This window comes from Eretmochelys imbricata, chromosome 2, assembly GCF_965152235.1.
Source record: "Eretmochelys imbricata isolate rEreImb1 chromosome 2, rEreImb1.hap1, whole genome shotgun sequence".
NCBI lineage: Eukaryota > Metazoa > Chordata > Testudines > Cheloniidae > Eretmochelys > Eretmochelys imbricata.
The window spans coordinates 261,069,359-261,091,009 of NC_135573.1; the positions used below are offsets into that span (position 1 = coordinate 261,069,359).

General features: G+C 48.3%; 1 protein-coding gene across 1 annotated transcript; it reads right to left on the bottom strand.

Moving 5' to 3' along the window:
• Positions 1 to 4,469: 4,469 nt before the first annotated feature.
• KLHL40 (kelch like family member 40) lies at positions 4,470 to 15,793 on the bottom strand. The gene is made up of 6 exons (XM_077809525.1): positions 14,648 to 15,793; positions 13,071 to 13,231; positions 10,152 to 10,259; positions 7,602 to 7,787; positions 6,341 to 6,487; positions 4,470 to 4,581 (listed from the first exon to the last, which is right to left on the bottom strand). Exons 1-6 carry the CDS (start codon positions 15,791 to 15,793, stop codon positions 4,470 to 4,472), a joined length of 1,860 nt encoding a protein of 619 aa, XP_077665651.1.
• Positions 15,794 to 21,651: the final 5,858 nt, after the last annotated feature.

The following is a 21,651-nucleotide window of genomic DNA, read 5'->3' on the forward strand; positions in this document are numbered from 1 at the left end:
TACCATTGATGCATCTGCATGCTAACCACCATGCAGCTCAGCAGAGGGCACCCCGTAGCATTGGCCAGCTGGGGGAAATGGGGAGGGAAAGCTACACGTGGTCTATTGATGGGGCTGGGCAGGGAGACTGATTGAAGGGGCAGGGGCAGAGCTGAATAGAAATAATTGGTGGCTTCCAAAGGCTTTGTTTTTCAGGAAGAAAAGAGAGGGAGATGAGAGGAGCAGAGCAGGAGCTATGGTGAGTGGCTGTTAGGCCCACAACTGACCCAGTGGCATGCGCTGGGTTGTTGGGAGCGAGGCACTGTTCTACCTGCTCTGTTCTGGGTGACGTTCTTTTCCCCATGGCCGGCTAGGCCAGGGGGCGACGCGGCTGAGGTGGTAAATCCCGACCGCTGCTTCTCGGCCACGTTTTATAGACCCCCTCACTCCCACCCCTCCAAAGCGCCAGGAGTCCAACGCTCTGGCACGGGCTGTGCTGTACGTGTCGTTCAGTGGACAGGACACGGGACGAGGACTCAGGAGACCTGGCCTCTGTTTGTGAGACAAACCAGAGCTACTCGCTCAGGTGCTGCGACGAGTCAGCCCTCAGGCAGGCAGCAGCTACCTATCCCCGAGCAGAGCCTGGGTCAGATGACCCCTGGCCCAGGTATTTCCACAGCCCTGGCAGAGCTGCAGATCACTCTGAGCAACAGCATTACTTGCCCAGGAACCGTCCTGCTCCTGCCTCGCTCCAGAGACTCGCAGCCTGCTCCTGCCCCAGCCTTGCCTGAGTCCTGCCCTGGCCCCGCACTAACCTCATTCCAGCCTCGCCACTGACCTGCTCCTGCCTGGCCTCCGCCTCCTGATTCACCCGACACCCTCGGACTCTCCCTGGCTTTTGATATTTGACGCGTATCTGGACCCTGGCTTCGGTCCCAATTTGGCCTGTCCCTGGATCTCGATTCCAGGTCCACCCTTGGTTCAGGCCCAACCCTACACCTCACTGTGACCCAGGCTCCAACCACTAGGCCTGATTGTCAGAGGCAGTGCCTGACACTGTCCCCAGCTCAGCCACTGACTGCCTGTGGGTCTGGGAGCAAGATACTTTACCTACCTGTTCCCCCTCCCGCCCTGTGTCTTGTCTATTTAGATTGCAAACTTTTTGGGGGTAGGGACTGCCTCCGGCTATGTACAGCAGCCAACACAGTGGGGTCCCAAGCTCCACGGGGGCTTCCAGTTGCTACTATGATGCCACCGATAAATATAATAATAGGAATTAGGTTGATATAAAAGCTTAGATAGATGATGTGTTCTCCTTAACGTGTGCATGAAGGAAGGGTGACCTCAGATAATCAAGGTCAAGGTTGCTGGCACAATAACCAATGCACTGAACTGACTTTTATCATACTAATGTAGGCTGCCGGGTGTAGGTGGCTGACCTAGTGGATGGAGCAGGGCCCTGCCCGGTGGGTGTGGCAGCAGTGTGGAGGAATGGTGAAGGTAGATCCAGGAGTCAGGTCCCGGCCTGAGGATGAAGCCAGAGTCTGGGCCGAGGAGCCAAGCCGAAAGATCAGAACCAGAGTCAGGATTGGGAACCCCAAGCTGAAGTCAGGTGAGGAGCCATGCCAAAGGTCAGAGCCTGAGTCAGAATGAGAGCAGGAAAGGAAGGACTAGACTGAAGTGGGCCAGGGGCAAGGCAGGAACAGGGCTGGAGCAGGAAGTGGAAGCAAAAGCAGGGCACGGCATGGTACACGTTGAGCAGCCACCGTGCTGCTGAAGCTGCCAGACTCAAGTAACGGGCTACTGGCTCCTGTGCCCAGTTAGGAAGCAGGACCATTTGAAGAAGGCTCAGTGGGACCAGATGAGCTTGCTGGGTTGCCTAGCACCCAGGCTCAGAGCCAGCTGAGCTCATGACAATTAGTTTCCAACCTGTTCAATGCAGCTGCAATTTGATTCTAATGTTTAGTTGCTATGAAATGGTCACAGAATCATAGAATATCAGGGTTGGAAGGGACCTCAGGAGTGCAACCCCCTGTGCAATCCTCAAAGCAGGATCAATTCCCAACGAAATCATCCCAGCCAGGGCTTTGTCAAGCCTGACCTTAAAAATACCCTAAGGAGGGAGATTCCACCACCTCCCTGGGTAACCCATTCCAGTGCTTCACCACCCTCCTAGTGAAAAGTTTTTCCTAATATCCAACCTAAACCTCCCACACTGCAACCTGAGACCATTGCTTCTTGTTCTGTTATCTGGTACCACTGAGAGCAGTCTAGATGCATCCTCTTTGGAACCCCCCTTTAGGTAGTTGAATGCAGCTATCAAATCCCCCCTCTTCTCTTCTTCAGACTAAATAATCCCAGTTCCCTCAGCCTCTCCTCGTAAGTCATGTGCTCCAGCCCCCTAATAATTTTTGTTGCCCTCTGCTGGACTCTTTCCCATTTTTCCACATCCTTCTTGTAGTGTGGGGCCCAAAACTGGACACAGTACTCCAGATGAGGCCTCACCAATGCCGAATAGAGGGGAATGATCACGTCCCTGGATCTGGCAATGCTCCTACTTATATGTCTCATCTCTGTCTGTCACAAGCACACACACACACTCATAAACACACTGTGTGTCTTTCACATTTTTTATTGTAAAATACAACACTGGTCAAGTAACATAAGAGTCCTTAGACTTTCACTTCAACAAAGATTTGTGTCTACTAGAAGTATAATTGTGTTTCTACCAAAAATTGTTATCGGCGCCTAAAAAATGCACATTTCATTGGTAGGATGCTTCCACTGATTCAAAAGCTGCTGAGATCTTGATTTTTACTGATCTATTTTGCAAACTGTGATTTAAGAGAAAATAAGGAAAGGATATTACAAATTTCCGTGACATCGTAAATATAAAACAACCCCATGAAAAATGAAATTTGATGCAACAAAGCCTTTCAAAGTTCTGTGTGTGATCATTGCAGTCTGTGACTTGTTGGTTCTATTATTGTGAAGAACAGGGTGATGCAGACTCCAGGTAGTTAATCAAACTGAACAGAAATAAAACTACCGGGACTATAGGGACAAGTCAACTGCTTCTGCAGCTGCTACCAATAATATAGAGGATTTCTCCCACGTTGTAGCCCTCACCTCCTTGGAGCAGGCATCAAAGTACTGCTCTTAAGCAAATAGATATATCAACTTGTTATAGATCTTTACCTTTACTTTTTACACATTGATGCAAAGGAAAGATAGAAAGAATAGTAAAAAGCCAATATGGCTCCATCAGGAGGTCTTTAATGACCGGAACATCAAAAAGGAATCCTACAACAAGTGGAAACATGGATGAATTGCTAAGGAGGAGTACAAAAGAATAGCACAAGCAGGTAAGGACAAAATCAGAAAAGCTATGATACAAAATGAGTTACACCTAGCAAGGGACATAAAAGACAATAAGAAGAGGTTCTTTAATTACATTAGAAGGAAGAGAAAGATGAAGGTCCTCTACTTAGTGGGAAGGAGAGCTAATAACTGACGACATCAAGAAGGCATTTTTCCCCTTCTGCCTCTGTAACAGTTGTTCAAAGGAAGCAGAAACTGAGCATCTGAATGCAAAGATTAAATGAGGCCCAGGAAATAAAACTCAAAAGGCAGGTGTGGAGGTCAGTCTGAGGGTGTGTGTCTGTCCTGAGACATCTATCACCATGGTCTGGTCTGGTCTGATTGCATCTGTTCTTCAGTGCTCACTCCTTTTAGCCCTACCTTTCTCGTGCGCTGTTTGCTGTTCCAGCATGCAAAATCCCCCTACCCACTCCAACACTTACTCTTTTCTTTCTATGGTGAGTTCCGCTCAAAAGAACGGCCAAGACTTCTCACTTGGCTTAACGCTACATGCTTCAGACCAGCTCCATATGCCTACAGCACAGACCTCCTGCTTCCCTTGCTGCTGACAACTGACCCCTGTGTGGTAAGGCTGGCTACGGGGTGTGGGGAGGAGCTGAGTTTGAGATTCCCTTGCATGGGTGACCCTTGTGCCATTCTGGCTTGCTCCATTCTTTTGGGATCGGCCTCCAGCCTTCCCCATTCAGAAGCGTGGTTGAGATGATGAAGGGCCTTGTTGGATGGAGGGAGAAAATGGGGATGGGAAGGATCTGAATTCCTGAAAAACAGAGGATTCTACCCTGAAGGGAAAATGTGGTTACTGTTCCTTTCCTGACCAGGAAGAGGGAAACAAATCTGTTCCGAGAGATAGAATGAGTCCAGTGCTCAGGCCACCACAGCTCCTTGCGTTCTCCAGATCTGGGTTCTAAGTAGTGCTTTAGCCTTTAAGCTCCTGTAAGGGTCCATTCGAATTCTTTCCCTTCCCCTTTCCCTGCTGGGTGAAGTAAAATGGCAACAAATCACAGATATAATGTTTCTCTGGCTTAACCAATAAAATCCCTCCCCATCCCATTCACATCAATAAATGCGAACTTAGAAAAACCCAGGACCAACATAAATCATCACGTCATTTACATCTTTGTTAACCGTAAAACATTCATGCGCACGGGAAGGAAGGTGGCACCTGAGGCATACTGGATCTCTCTGAGGACACCTTCCCACTTCTTCCCTTCTTCGTCATACCTGAAGGGAGGGAGACAAAATATTATGGTCAGCAAAGAACTCTATTCTCAACTGTGTTCCCCATCCCAGCTTTGGCTATGACAAATAGTCAGATTCAGTGTTGCTCTAGTGATGTGTTTACTTGTAGTATGTTATTCAGCCACTAGATGTCTCTGTGTGTAGAGTTCCAGGCAGAGTGCGGTGTCTGGTAAACAAGAGAGACAGAAGTGGAACTCAAGCAGTGTGGAAACCTGTTTGATTGTGTCAGTAGCAGTAGTTTGTTTTCTTTAATACATGCCTCTGGTTTAAGGACTGTGATTCCATATATCATGACAGCTACCAAGATTGGCAGGAAGGACTTGTTTGGTCAGTATCTGTCATTTGAATATCGACTTAGGCCTTATCTAAAGTCCATTGAAGTCAACAGACTTTGAATTTGGCTCTTAGAGCTGATGAAAAATGCCAGACTGACAGTTCTGGAGGCTTGAGTCCACTCCACAGAACTGCTACAGTACAGGCATCAACTAGCAAATTTCCTTATGATACCCTGCCAGTATACCTGCCCCCCTGCCCCTGATGGGGCACATTTAGTGGGGAGGGATAGGTCACTTCCTACAGACTGAATGGCAGTGGTCTCTCTGCTGAGACTGCTGACGAGGGTGCCAGTTAGAGCAGTCTTGGGGAAGTAGGTATTTTTCCACTGGGGACTGGACTGAGGCCCCCAAGACTCAAACAACCCCCATCGCTTGGTAAATACGCACCTAGCTTTGCTATGATCCCATGCCAGAGAAGTGGCAGAGCCAGATCCTCAGCTGGTATAAAATGTCATAGCTCACATGAAGTCAGTGGAGCTCAGGGAATTGACACAGCTGAGGCTCTCATCCCATAGATCCCTCTCCTCCCAAGTTTGTTAGGTCTTGACAATCAACCTGCTTTGGAAGCGGACTCATATTTCGTCTTGGTTCAAAGCAGATTTGGTCAGCATTGCACTTAGAACACTGAGTTGCCTTTTGGCACCAAGATTAAGCACATACCAGTGGGACTCAACCCCAGAGTTAGCAATAGCGGGAAACTTTGTGCAAAATTTCTCTAGTGCAGACAAGGCCTTGGTTAAAGGGTGATTTAATTTCCAGTTTCATAGACTTTGAGGTCAGAAGAGACCTTTGTGATCAACTAGTCTGACCCCCTGTATAACACAGGCCATATACTTTCACCCAGTTACCCCAGTTTTGAGCCCAATAACCTGTGTTTGGCTAAAGCGTATCTTCCAGAAACGCACCCAGGCTTTATATGAAGACATCAAGAGATGGAGAACCACCACTTCCCTTGCTAGTTTGTTCCAGTGGTTAATCACCCTCACTGTTCAAAAACAAAAATGGTGCCTTATTTCCAGTTTGAATTTGTCTGGCTTTAACTTCCAGCCATTGGCCCTTATTCTGTCTTTCTCTGCTCAATTAAAGAGCCCTTCAGGACCTGGTATTTTCTCCCCATAAAGGTGATACCCTGTGCTTGTCATTTCCCAGTTTTCTTTTCTATAAGCTAAACCAGCTGAGCTCCTTAAATCTCTCACCGTGAGGCATCCTCGGCAGCCTCTGAATCGTTTTTGTGGCCCTCATTTCTGTACCCTCTTTCATTTTTTAAATCTTTTTAAAATCGCTGGGGAGAAGTGAGTATTGCTTAAAGGCAAGAGAATAATGGATTTTAAACCGTCACTGGTTAAAACCCCAGAAGAACTCAGCCCCCAGCCATGCCCTTTGCTCGCAATGGCTACGTCCCTTACCTCCAGATGTCATTGAGCTCGGTTGGCACCAGTTCTCCTGACTCCGTCTCCACTGTGGCAAATCCACCAAGTAAATACAGACTGCCAGCCAGACTCACCAGGCTGACAGAGCTGCGCTCCTGGGGGAATTCAGTGAAGGGCTCCCACCTGCCGGGCAGAAAGGTTAGACTCGTTAGCAAGGTGTTCTGGCCACCCTCTATCAGTGCAGCTACGTCAGCATGGATGTGGGCCTGGAATCTGCTGAGTTCGGAGCGCTAATCCCAGTCGTGTGACTCGCCGGCTTGTGTGGCCCTCAGACAAGCTACTAGGTCCAGTTTTTTCAAAAGCAGCCTCCAGTTTTGGGTGCCCTATTTCAGACATCCACAGCCTGATTTTCAGGAGTGCTGAGCCCCCACAACTCCCCTCGGTAGACGCAGAAGACCCTGGATACACCAGAAACAATCTGTCCTATTCTGATCTGTATAGGTTCTTATGTGCCCCAGTAAGGAGTGCAGCATGAGTGCCCGCCTGTCATGCTTTACACAGCGTGACTGGTGGGCTTCTGCTGAGTGTGTGTAGGCGGGGAGAGGGGAGAGTTTGCACCTCCTTGCATACTACAGAGCACCAAACTCACCAGGGGCTTTTGGGGTAGGGCAATGGAGTGGATCTAAGACTACACAGAACCATGGAGCGGCAGCGTGGTCAGTGTGAGGGCTACTACAGCCCTGGGGAGGATTCCTCCCCTTCCGAGTTCCTAGAGCTATATGGCCTGTGCACGGAGCGCTCTCAGGGGTTGATCTCACGCCCATTGAAGTCAGTGGGGATCAAGCTGTTAGTGAGCAGGAAGGAGTCAGAAATCTCCCCTCCCAGCTGAGTTTCGTTCAGACCCTCGCCAGGCTGAGAAGTGAGAGTTGCCCCTGGAAATTGCAATATATCCTGATATCCAGACAGGAAGGCGACCCCATCCCAATGCCTGGGGATGCAACGGCTCAGGCCTTCCGCCTCCATCCTGGTTGAGTGACCCCACTCTCCAGGCTCTCTGGGCATTCAAGCTATTGATATCGCCCCAAGCCTCTGGAGCTAGACAAATGCCCCTGGCCCAGCACTGGCAATTGGCAGTAACTAACACCAGATGAAGAGGTGCATCAGTTGCACAGGGAACTGAATGGATGGAGCCAAGACAGCTTCAAATCATTGGCTGATTGGGGGGCAGGTTGTTTCCTACATTCCTGCAACTGCTCCCTAGAGCATTTTCATCCCAAGGATGAGCCGTGGTACATACTTGTTAGCTGCAATGTCATATGCTTCCACCGAGTCAGTCAAGCCAGAGTCGGTCACGCCAGTTGCCACATAGATCTTGCCATTGTGTACGGTTGCTCCAAACAGAGAACGGGCAGTTTTCATGGGAGCCAGCTCCTTCCACTCAAACTTCTTCGGGTTGTAGACGCACATCTTGTTCAGGCACTTCCTGCGAAAGGGCAAGAGGGAAAAGCAACCTCACTGAATTATTACATGGAATGGTTCCATTGTGCCGAGGGATGGGAATTCTGGAGTATCGATCTAAGTCGGCAGCTGGTTGTAACTTTCAGACTCTGCTGCTACACTTGAAATTCGGGTCGGTGCGTTTTACTGTTGAGCCCAGTTCAATAGATGCCTTTCCTTTGTACAACATGCACCTTTCTTGTGTACACGCTATTGACCACGAGCACCCTGGTGTTGTGTATGTAACATTTCACTCCATATTCTTCATGAAAATATGCTCATGGTCTGGATATGACATAACTGAGATGTACTTTATGCAAGATGGGTCTTGTAAGATATCATTGGAAAGGTTATGATTTACTGAATGCAATTATCCAGTTTGTATGCCTGTATCATTTCTGTATCTGAAGTTAGGAATATTGACTATGTATCTGTATTTCAGCTATGCTGCTGTGGGTAATGCCCACCGCTAACACCTCAGGTACAACAATGGAAAAGCCAGACAGGGCTGATGGCCCATCAGAGAGCACAATGAATTGTGAAAAGGCTTGGCCTTCCAGCAGACCTTCCATACTGCCACTGACTCATGGACGCTGTGATTCTACAGAGTCAGGTGGTCTTGTCACCTGATACTAAACATCACCTTGGACTTCTTGTAACTTTCCACTGGAAGGGAAGGGGGGTCATCTTTGGGAAACAAAAGATTCCCGCCTTATGTAAATCCTATTTAAACGGGGGGAGGAAGGCAAATGGGACTCCTCCTCTCCAGACCTGTCTACCCAGGAAGAAAGACTGAAAAAGACACCTGAAGGGAAGACAAGGGGGAGTCCAGACTGAGCCAGGGGTGACTGAGCCAGTCTGAAAAGGAATGTAACTGGAACTCTGAAACACAGAAACTTTGCAATCTGCCTAAAATAACATTTAGGGTAAGAAATTACATTTTGTAACCTGTTTCTTAAGTATATTGAGCTTAGCTTGAATACTTTGGTTTATTTGCTCAGTAATCTGCTTTGTTCTGTCTGTTATCTCTTCTATTCACTTAAAATTCACCTTTTGTAGTTAATAAACTTATTTCTTGTTCATAACTCAGTTTATGTAATTTCTAACTGGGGGTGGGGGGGAGAAGTTGTGCATATCTCCCTCCACATTGAGGGAAGGGGCAAATTTCATAAAACCTTTGGGTTTGTACCCCTTAAAGGGAGTGGGCACCAGAGTGCTGGGGCGAGCACCCTGAATCATCCCACAATGGATCTCTGTCTCTCTGTGCAGCTGGGCATGGCCCTGCCTGTGTGCTTGGCTGGAAGAGGCATGTGAGCCTAGCCCAGCAAGGCCAGGTAAAGGGGACCCAGGCTGGCAGAATAGGGTGGCTTAGTGGCATCCCAGCACATCAGGTGACACCCCAAAGGGTCCAAACCCATCAGAGTGTACACTCATTACTAGCTATGTGTCTGTCTAGCTATATGCAAATCAGGGATCTGTATGCATGCACCCAGCAGCAGGCCTTATTTGTTAAGTACTGATGATGAAATTTGATACTGTACCAGAAATTAATAGAAAGAGTTCCTGCCCCAAAGAGCTTACAATCTAGGAGGTATATGGCTGTGTATATACCCTCTTTCCAGACTGTAATCTCTTTGGTGCAGGGCCTATCTTTGCTGTGGTAGGCCAGGCTTATTTTGTCAATATTTATTTTTGCTGTTTTACAATGGCTGGAATTTTCATTTAAGGCAGGTTATGCTGAGGCCTTGCTCCCTGCAGATAATAAATGGCAACTGGGAGTGAGGGACTGTTTTGTGAAGTTGTTTACTACCGCTGCGGCTGCGACAGCTGGATCTTGCTATGCCACACCAGCCTTCTCCCAGGCTGGGCTCACTGGTTTGATGACAGGCAGCTTCCCTGCTAAGGGATTCTCATGTCTCTTCTGTCCTCTCCTGCTATTTGTTATGCTTGTTAACATGGGGAAGGAGGAGGATATCCTTTCTCCATTGTGGCCTTATATTGTCCTTTTTCGTTGTGCAGATCACCCATTGATCTCAATGGAGTTAGACAGGTGGTCCAAGGGCCCTGAGAGAAACTTTAGCAACACAATCAAGGCTGGACTCAGACCAGAAGCCTGGAAGTGAAGGGTTCCATGTCTTAGGCCCCGCCACAGTCCCATTTCATTCGTCTGTTCCCCTCCACTCCTTAATCTGCTGGTTACCCTAGAATGCTACTTATGTACCCAACAGAGCTCCTTCCACAACTTCCTTCTTGTAGTCATGGCCTAGGGTATGAAAGCAGCCAAACCCACGTGCCATCAGAGGTGTTTTGTCCCTCCCACTCCTTTTATATCCCTTGCTCTTTCACTTACTTGTCACTTCTTTTGCCTCCGATGACATAGATTAGATCCTTGTCTGATACCACAGCATGGCCATAGACTGCGTAGGGGAGCGGATCTGACTCGCCCCATTTAAATGACCTGTATAAGGATTATGAAAAGCAAGGGTATTATATTGTTTAGATGGGGGTAGCATCCAGAAGACACGAGGGGCTTTCCAACCCCGTAGGTGGATGGATGCAGTTCCTGCCCAAAGTGCATGGAGTCTAAAAACTCATTAACAAAAGTCATAGTCAACCACTAAGAAAAAGAAACGCCATACGGGATACTTGCTATAATACGCATTCTTTTCTGTAGCATCCTCTCGGCAGCTTAGCTTGTTATATTTGGCTTCATATTTATACAGCACCTTCTATCCCAGGATCTCAAACACTTTGCAAACATTCACTGATTGATACCTCTGTAAGGTAGCTAGTCCTGCATTATCCTTGTTTTACAGAGGGGGAGGCGCTGATGTACAGAGAGGTTAAGGGTCACATTTTCAGAAGTTACCGCTAATTTGGGGGTAGCTCAGTTTTCAGGTGCCCTACGTGTGACACTCAGTTGGGGTTTTGGGTGTTCGGCACCTCTTAAAATCAGGCTCTCGTTTTCTAACGTTGGGCACCCACATATGGAGGCACCTAAAATTCAAGCCCGCATCTGAAAATCTGGACCTAAGTATCTCGCCTGCGTTCCCAAAGCAGGTCACAGTCAGAGCCCTCACTAGAATGGAGATCTCTTGACTCCATCTTGTTCTGTAGCCACTCGACCATTCTGTATGAACACTGCACACACGACTCCACCATGCTGTACAAACAATCCCTCACACACAAGGACAAATTTCTCTTTCTACAGACTGAAGACCAGAGAAAGGCACTTCCATAGAAACCAAAAAGTTCTGGATTGAATTGGCCTTAGATCTACCAAGTCTAACCCCCTAATTCAAGCAGGAATAATCCATTCATCAAAAGATAAGACTGTTTGCTGAAATTTCAGCTGTCAATAAAGTGGGGCCGTGTATGATTATTGTGCTGGTCACTTTGAAACCCAGTTGCATAGAAGACGGTCTGAAAGCTCTCCCTGGTTATAATCTTTTTCAGCTACATGCATTTCAGGCCACTTAGCAAAGAAAGCCCCCGCCCCCAAGAGAGTTTTAGGGCACAGATAAACACCGTGGTTGATAGGAATGGGAACTGGTTTGAAATCTCTGCCTATGAAACAGACTTGCCTAAATAAAACAGCTCAGACATGTCTAAATATAAATTGAGTAAAAGACTCCAGCTCACTAGCTATTCTAGCTTATTGCAGGCCGACAGGGAGATTGTTTGGCATTTCTGTTTGCCTTTCAGTGAGATTTAATACTTCAGGCAGTTCATAGTGCCGTATACAAAGCATATGCTAAGATTAGTCTTAACCACTGTGGGGAAGCCGGGCAGCTCCTGTAATTCCAGATTAGTGGGAAAAGACAGTTTGATGCTTTTTTCCAATGAGAAGAACTTACAGTGCATGGGACATGTGGCTTTCTGCAGAGTAGATTAAAGCTAGGTGTTGGGAATAGATATGTTATGATTCACAGATTCATAGATGATAAAGCCCAAAGGGACCATTGTAATCATCTGGTCTGATCTCTTGTATAATACAGGCCATAGAACTTCCCCCAAATAATTCTGGTTTGACCTAGACCATATCTTTTATGTGCTATCCTTGTCTTGGATGGAAGTGGGTGAACCTCCATCTTTCCAGATGACTCATTGCTTCTTGCTTTTTAACAGCTGAGTCCATAATGGGTTGCACTGGATGACTGGATAATGGAAAATATAAGAGCCGGAGGGGTGGGTGTACGCTTAATTTTTCAAACTGTGCATCATGGCTCTCAACCTAACTGGAATGCAAATACCTCGAAACAGAGAAAGGGAAATACTTTCCACAATGTATTATTAACCCTGGGAATTCCCTGCTGCATGATATTAATGAGGCAACTAACTTTACAGGGAAATGACTGGTATGACACCACCTTCTCTGCTCCCATAGATGAAGGAGAATTTGGTAGGGTGCGCTCTCCCTTTCTGGTCTCATTGCCAGAGGGGAGGGAAATCAGGCTGGTCCTTTTGGTGCCAGATCAGCCCTAAGCAGTCACTTGCATCGCTTATTCTTGTCCACAGCTACGCTCGCTGGGACTGAGATGGCAAGGGCAATTGATGTTCATGCTTCTGAGCATATGATGTTCAACAGCTGGGTGGCAAAGGATAGCACCCTATGGGGTGTATTGGGGTCAGGGGCTGCAATCCTCCAGGAAAAGGGTCATTTCAAGTTTGGTTGTAAATAGAGGCCAACAGATTCTCCATGAGCCTGATCCTCTGAGTATCCTCCAAAAAACCTTGAAGGATCTGGTCCCTTGAGAGGTCTGGGTTTGAGAGATTCTGAATCCCTTTATCGGCATCATTCTAAAAAGCGGTTGTGACCAGAGTCCAGTTTTGTTGCCCGTGACCATCTACCAGGGGCATGTTTGCTGATGGCTGCCCTCTTAGGGCTGTTACACACCCATGAGACTGCCCCGGTGCCCAAAACATTAAGGGCCATATCCTGCCTTCTGAGATCTCCGGGCAGTTCCTGTGTGAATATAGCCAAAGGCACAGTCTGGCCCTTGATAAAATTAGTGTTGATTGGCTGCCCCTTAACGGCCTCAATCCCCTTTCCCTTGGAGGTTTCAATTGCAATAAACCCAACAGATGGTACCGGAGATGGATCAGAGCCGCAAGGGAGGGATTTGGATTTGGGACAATTCCACTTGCTGGGGTGACTGGATCTAGCATTCAGAGACTGTCTCTAGATGTTACGTCAATTTTTAGGTCCCTGTACAGATGGATTCATTCTCACACCCCAGCCTAGCTGCTTCGCTTCTCAGGCACTTACAATCGGTCGTAGCACATGACGGAGTCCAAGGTCTGTTCTCCTTCTTTCAGTTCTTTCCCTCCTACCACGAAAATGGAGTTTTCTGCGTCTCCCAGGCCAAAGAGGCAGCGGGGGGAAGGCAGAGGGGGCATGCCCAGCCAGTCAGAGTCCAGGTGATCATACTGCAAGGAAACGAATAGCCATGAGGGTACAGTATGCACTGATTTAGTTGGTGTTGGTCTTGCTTTGAGCGGGGGGTTGGACTAGATGACCTCCTGAGGTCTCTTCCAACCCTGATATTCTATGATTCTATGATTCTATGCACCAGTCCCTCTCTGACATATAAATGGATTTGCTTACTCTGTCAATTTGTTAAATTAAAATAAAATATCAGGGGCCAAGTGTGCAGTGACAAAGCACTGAGCCCATTCCTACAGGTACCAAAGGGCACGCCCAGTTCTGCAGCCTCCTGCTAAGCAGCCCCAGGGTGGAGATTCTCTGCGGGTCCTTTCCTTGCTTGTTTCCATGTGCTCCAGTTGTATCCACCTGCTGGCTCTTGTCTTATACTTAGCTTGCAAGGTCTTTGGGCAGGGACTGTCTTTTTGTTCCGGGCTCATACAGTGCCTTGCACAGTGGGGTCCTGCTCCATGATGGGGGCTCCTACACGTATGGTGATAAACAGGACCCAAGTGCCCTGTAGAAATGGCCTCTTCTCTTTTCACGGAAGGCTACTCGACGATGACTTTGCACGTTTCTATACAGCTCAGTCTCCTTGGGCTGAGCTGGTCTCAAATTTTTCGGTTACTGAGCAATCATTGTGCCAGGAGGAGCTCTGATACCATAACCACCTCAGCTTTAGCTCCGTCTCCCAGCCTTCAAAAGAGATTTCATCAGAATAGTTTTTGGCAATGGGAGTTAACTGTGCATTTTCCATAATGCAGCCCACTCCCCCGAGTAACGTAAGAATAAAATGATGGTTCCGTGCTTTTCCCACCCCAGCACTGCTCACCAGGGCTGCAAAATCAAACAGTGCTTAGCCTGCTGCCAGCTCACAAGACAAGTTGCTGTTAGAGAGGGACAAACCAGCTTTGAAATAAAAACCTCCCTGATAGATGTCAAGGCCAGCAGAGACCATTATGATCATCTAGTCCAACCTCCTCATAACACAGGCCAAAGATCCTCACCCAGTCGTCACCACATTAGCCCTATTTGGAAATTCCAAACTTTTTGCAACACATCTATCTATCTATCTATCTATCTATCTATCTATCTCCATACACTCTCTCTCTCTCTAATTTGTCTGTCTCAGAGTTTTCTATAGTACCATCATGTGAGTATCTAAATATTTTCATGGCCTACATATTACTATGTAACAAGCCATTGACTTAATGCGTAACAGCGAGCCATATTCAATCAGTCTCTACAATGTCTGACAGAGCAATAAAATGCTTGTGGCATGCATTTGTACAAGGGACACACAAGCCAAATACAACTAACACACATGACGGTGAGTTGCATTGGCTTTGTGCTATGCAGAACCTAAAAATCAGCGATCCTTCTAGTGGACCATAGAAGCAAAAGAGTAACGAAGCCGGTACCTGTAAGAAGTAGGAGCTCATGGGGTCCTCTTTATTGTCCTCATTGTAGTACAGTCCACCTGCTATGAAGATCTGGTTCTCTTTGGTTACCAGACTGACATGATTCTTTGGGATCTGAGCCGAGATGGAGGCAAAATAGCACTCGTTGGCGCTGGGATCATAGGCCACCGCCCCAGCACTGCTCACCATGAAAATGAGGTCCTGGAGGAACATCCCAAACCGCATTGTGTCATTTAAGATCCCTGGGAGGACATCCTCCTCATTATCATCCCCCTCGGCCACTTCTCCATTGACAGCGTTGTCCCCAGCTGTTGTCTCACTGCTTTTCTTCACCTTCTTCTTTTTCACCACCATGAATTTGCCTTCGCTGGCGTCCTTCACCACCTGGAGTTTCTTGAGCAGCTCCGGGATGGACTTCACAATGGGGTGCTTCTCCACGTGGTCCCTGATGTAGTCCTGGGGCAGGAGGCGGAAACGGATGCTCTCAAAGACCACCGGCAAGGCCTGGATCCGGCTCTCGCGGTCCTTGGCTTCCACCCACTTCATCACCGTCTCAAAGACCGCCTCCTCCTTCTCAACGTTAAGGGAGTCAGTGGATATGACAGCAATGAGCTCATCAGGGGAGAGTTTGTAGAACTCCTCATCCCGGGAGACCAGGGCAAAGCGGTCGCAGATGAAATCCCGGGCGGACACTGCCAGGCGGGCACAATCCAGCATCAAGCCTAGCCTGAAGATCGCCAAGCAGTTGCTGAGGCAGAGACGCTTCTGCAGGAAGGAGACACAGACTGTGAAGATGGAGGGGATCTGGAACATGTTGGCCACGGAGAAAATGTCCTGCACGTTCTGCTCGGTGAGCTCCAGCTCGGAGGTGTAGATGTAATGGAGGATCTTGCGCATGACTTCGGGGTCCACGTCCTCCAGGTTGATCTCCCTCTTCTTACTCTCTTCCATGTCTGAAAGGAACATCGCCCGGAAATAGGGGCTGCAGGCTGCCAGCACCAGCCGGTGGCAGGGGAATTCTTTCCCCTTGACTTTCAAGACACAATCCAGGAACTTGTTGTGGTCCAGCATGTCTTTGAGCCCATCCTGGAGGAGCGTCTGCTGGTAGAGACGCAGCTCTTCTGCTTGATCTATTGGCAGTGTCATGCTTGAAAGTAATAGCTTGTTTGCTCTTCTCCTTTTTTTCCCTCCCTATCTCCCAGCTGAGAGACTTCCCCGAAGCAGTGCAGCTCTCCCTTGCTTCCTGACAGCTGGAGCCCTAAGAATGTGAAGCACTTGCTGCTAATACAACTGGCTGTCTGCTGCGGCCTCAGCGAGGGGCTTTATATATAACCGCAGCCTCACAAAGCTTAAGGCCCCCATATTGGAGCATGTGTAAGCCGATCACCCTCTCATAGGACACATTGGACAACTGGGAAGGGAGGGGGCTGGAGGAACAGCTGTACGTGCAGCCTGGACCCATCAGGAATGGTCTGTCCGCTCATGAATCAGTGCTGGGCTTTTCCGGAAGGCCAGCGTGTGACTGGCAGCCTTCCTCATAGCGCAGGTGAAAAAGCTTTTCCTTCAGATGAATCAGAAAGGAAAAAAAACCAGCCCCCAAGCCGGTGAACTGTAGGGTTTGTTATCCCTCTTCCCCCACCCTCTCTTCAACCTCGAGTGCAGGACTCACCTGGCTAAAAATACACTATGACGCTAAATCTGGAGATATGCAATGAGGTGTCGTATCGTACTGTCATTGTGATGCAGCTAAGGCTGTCCCGGTCATTTGGACAGTTGATTTTCTGGGGGGCAGAGGGGAAGGGAAGGGAGACATTCCAGTGACCTGCTCCAGGGTAACTGTTGGTGGGGGGAGGAGTGTTTTACATGCTCAGCTGTGTGTCATAGCCCTCTACTGGAAGCAGCTAAAGGAGGTTCTCCCACAGAACATGTGGTAGGGTCCTGTGGTTTTGGAGGATGCGGCTCTGGGGTCTGTTCTGTCTGTGGTATTTTTATGGAACCCCGTCACTGTTGTGTCAGAACAGGCCCCACGGTTTTAATGTATTTTTCCTCCGGAGGCAGGGCAGTGCTACTATCCCCATTGTACGGAGGGGGAACTGAAGCACAGAGAGCTTAAGTGACTTGTCCAAGGTCACACAGAGTCTGGTGGAGCCGGGACGCAAGACTGGCGCCCTACTCACCGGGCTGTCCTCCCTCTCTGTTGCCCACTATTCCCTGCTATCTAGAGCCAGCTGGAAAAAATTCACAAATTTTCAATGGGAAAAAAGGGCCGCACGTTTCATAATAACTTCTGAGGAAGATGATCCAGCCTGGGGGCCAGCTCTGCGGCGTTCCCAATGGCCAGGGTATGTAGCATCACGACACCTGCGGCGCTCCGAGGTGGCTGCCAAGATATAGTGACCATAATAAAGCAAAATTGTGACAGCTCAAAAAGCTCATGGGAGCGTTTTACAATGGATGAACCAGGCAGGGGAACCGTTATAAATACCAAAAGGAAAAGGAGGACTTGTGGCACCTTAGAGACTAACCAATTTATTTGAGCATAAGCTTTTGTGAGCTACAGCTCACTTCATCGGATGCAACTCTGAAACCTGTTATAAATACCGTTATGTTATCACTATATAGTGATAGTTTTTACTTTCAGACATCAATTTGCATTGCAATGTTTCCGTTACAAAGGTCAATCCCTGCCCCCTAACCTGCACCTCTTTCCCTCCCCCCTCCCAACTATTATGAACGGTGCGCCTACCTTGTACAGTTAACCCAGGCTTTTATCCAGATTTTAGCCCTAACCCCTCTCCCATCCGCACAGAAAATCCTTTGACCCGGGTCTGGAGGTGCTTGGCACCTGAGCTAGCTTACCCAGCAGGGGGTGGGGCTGGAACCTGAGCTCCGCTTCACCTCAGCCTGCCTCCGCACTGCAAAATGGGCAGTCCCAGCCTAAGTCCCTCGGATACTGATGGTGCTTTAGTGCCTTCCCACAATTCCCCCAAAGGACAGACAAGTTTGCTGGCAATGAACACAAGAATCCTGGCTCCAGAGGGGTAGCCGGGTTAGTCTGGATCTGTGAAAGCAGCAAAGAGTCCCGTGGCACCTTCTAGACTCACAGACGTATTGGAGCATGAGCTTTCGTGGGTTTTCGTGGCCTCCGGTGAAGTGGGGGTTCACCCACGAAAGCTCATGCTCCAGTATGTCTGTGAGTCTAGAAGGTGCCACAGTACCCTTTGCCGCTTTTACAAGAATCCTAGAGCGTCTCTGCACAACCACCCTTGGGACAGGCCCCCAGACACCAGTGAGAGCAGAAGCAGTGAGGACTCAGTAATTTGGGCAGGGCTTGGCCATGGGGCTGCTCACGCCTGGGCTAAGCTAACCTCTGTGCTCAGACCTGGGTGCTAATAACCTGGGTTAACTGTGCAGTGTAGACCTAGCCTAAAAGACACAAAGGCCCTGTCTGAACTGGGGACATTTGTATCAATATACGTAGATGTGAACCCCAAGTGCAGATGTGCTGTGTTAGTGTAATCTAGAGTTTGCAACGGTGTGGTCTACCCCTGTTGGAAGTGGGGCTCAACCACAAGAGCCCTGCGCGGATACAAATTTATATCTGCGGATGCGGATATCCGCGGATATCAATTGGTATCCGCAAAACCGCAGGGCTCTCCTGGGAACCATAGCGGTGAAAGGAGCAGAACATGGGGCTGCCGCTCCAAGGAGCCAGTGCCCCATGCTGGCAGCTCTTCCGGCATGGCAGCCCTGGCCCCAGCCCTGCCCCCCATCTGTGTCTCCCATCTGGGGGAGTGTGTGCTGCTGGAACACGAGAGCGCAATCAGGGACAGCTGCTGGTGAGCCTGGTGCCTGCCCCAGTGGGTGGGGTACTGGGGGCGGTACAGCCCCGCCGGAGGAGCTGCTGGCGTGGGGGATGAAGACGGGCACTGGCTTCTGGGAGCGGTGCTCCCACGTTCTTCTCCTTTCCCCGCTGCGGTTCCCGGGAGAGCCCAGCGGGTCCACAGACACCGATTTATATCCGCGGACGTATCCGTGGATATAAATTTACATCCACGCAGGGACGGTGCGTGGGTCAGGCCTTGGGGGCAGCCCAGTGCACGGGGGCGGGGGGGCAGGGTCACGATTTCGGTACCTGTGGTCCCCCAAATTTTAGGGTCCTTCTGCTACTCCTACTTTCTAGCCTTACTTTATATTTATGAATCAGTACAAATACCCCCAGTATAGACAGGCCCAGAGAGGAGAGAAGATCTCCTTTTCTCTCGGGGTAAGGGGAGGGATAGCTCAGTGGTTTGAGCATTGGCCTGCTAAACCCAGGGTTGTGAGTTCAATCCCTGAGGGGGCCATTTAGGGATCAGGGCAAAAATTGGAGTTTGGGGGGTTGGACTAGATGACCTCCTGGTCCCTTCCAACCCTGATATTCTATTATCTTGGTTTTCACTTGTGTTAGGTCCATTGGGACAGAACATCCTTCTGGCATTGTCACATCAGGGGAACAGAAAAAAGCCTGATTGAAACTCATGGGGATACATGCTGGCTTCTCAAAACAGTTCTTGTAATGGAATAACAATGTGTGAACAAGACAAAGACAGGTAGAAGGAAAATTGCTGTGTACCTGAAGATTGTGACAAGGTAAATTAGTTTTGACAGACTGATATGAGGAGAGTAACTACAGTATAACAATTCATAGCTCTTGTAAAATTGGTACATAAGTTTCTTTTATTTTCTTCCCTTAATCTATAGCCTCAGGGGTGGTCTGCACACAGAAATTGCACCAATTTAATTAAATCAATGTAATTAAATCAGCACAAAGATATCAGCCACTCTTACTGGTGTAGTTAAAGCAGTACAACCCACTCCCTGCAGTGTGGGCATCGTTATATTCGTATAAAATTGCCTTATGGTTATTCTCCGACCTGAAGGGGGGCAGCTATCTATACTGGAATAACTACAGCCGTGCTACTGATATAACTATTTCAGTGAAAAATCACAGCCCTCACCGAAATAGCAATACCAATAAAAAAAACTGGGGTAGAGCAGGCCTAAAATGATTTAAGAGTGTCCACACAAGAAGAGTGCACCGATTTAACTAATTTTACTTAGAGACAGGTTTTCTTAACTCGGTGCAATTTCCGCATAGACTGGGCTTTAGATTTGAACTTACCACTGTTGTATTGGAATCTGGATGGCTCCAGACTGAGGAGGGCCTCTTCTCCTAGATTTAATCTGGGTGCAGTTTAGAGGTGGCAGAGCTCTCCTGAGTTTTCTATCATTGATGGTGGAAGCCACCTAAGATCAACTGATCTCATCAAAGTGTTGTCATTTGGGGATGGAGGTCTGCGAGAACAGCTCTTGAGACTTCGGTGCCATCAAAGCCAAAACCCTGGTTTGGCCTGGAGTCCAAACACCCGACCCATTATTCAGAAAGGAAGCAGCTGGGTGGTTGAGTGTGTGTGAAAATCTGGAACTAGGTGACCCACCCAAGGTTACACAGGAAGTCTGAGGCATAGCCAGGAATTAAGCCTAGATCTCCAGCTTATTATCTGTGGAGCAATTTGTCCATCCAGAAGATGGAGGGAAACATCCAGTTGATAATGAGCTGAAATGAATGGAAGACAACAGAGACTCCTCAAGATACGGGAACCTTGCAAAGTGTCACCGAGTTTGTGATAACAACAGTCTCAGATATGACCCTATCTGTCTCGTCAACTGACAATCAGTTTTTATTATAGACCAAATACAGCTGCATCCCATTCTGCTCATGCACCAAAGCTGATGGAAACAGCACACTGTCCCAAGGGCTGCCCCTGAACTGGCAGAAGCTCAAGGAGTCTGTAAGCCAGGGACCTGGATGTTTCTCATCTGCTGCTGGGGGACTGGCTCCGTTTGGCTCAGGTGGGTTTAAGCTATACAAGCAAGTTCCTACAACTGTACGGTGGGAAAGAGGGCCTCGCTGTAGAGCTCTTCATCTTCTTTGTTTCTATTGTATGTTTTTGCATCTTGGAGTTCGAGAGAGACACAACCCATCACGATGCAATGCTTGCTTTTTAGCCGGCTGTGCATGGGCTGCATGGCCATTTTACACACAACATCGCTGATGCCATGGTGATTCCTGCATGCCCAGCAGCCCGCTGCCTCTGCTCAGCTACTTTGATTGTCTTTTTCAGGCAGCGTCTTCTCTGGCTTTTAAACTGCAGCGTTTTAGGAGCTGGTTTTGTAAGCTGCGTGTCCGTTGGAGTGTTGCTTTTTGGGGCTGGGGGCTGTGGCTGCTCAAAGCCAGGTTCCAAATTCTCCCTGCCACTGAATATCTGGGTTTTGGATTATTTTCCCCCTTATGCATTAGTTTCGACTTTGCCAAGATGAATCTAATTTTTTACCCATGTCTTTAATCTCTCTAGATCCTGTTCTTTTCTTTATCCCTCTTGAATGGTATCATCTCAGTTTTATTAGTGTGTTGTTTATTTATGCTTCCGGGTCATAACGTGAAGCAATTCATTGAGACTGGACCTAACCCAGTTCCAGAGAGCAGCACATAAGAATGACCACACTGCGTCAGACCAAAGATCCATCTAGTCCAGTATCCCGTCTCCTGACAATGGCCAATGCCTGGTGCTAGAGGGAATGAACAGAACAGGTCATCATCAAGTGATCCATCCCCTGTCGCCTATTTCCAGCTTCTGGTAAACAGAGGTTAGGGACACCATCCCTGCCCATCCTGGCTAACAGCCACTGATTGACCTATCCTCCATGAATTTATCTAGTTCTTTTTTGAACCCTGCTACAGTCTAGGCCTTCAAAACATTCTCTGGCAAGGAGTTCCACTGGTTGACTGTGCATTATGTGAAGAAATACTTCCTTTTGTTTGTTTTAAACCTGCTGCCTATTAATTTCGTTTGGTGCCCCCTAGTTCTTGTGTTATGAGAAGGAGTAAATAAGTAAATATGGAGTAAAATGATTCTGAAATATACATAGGTCATGGTTTCTTTCACTCTAGTGTCCCACAT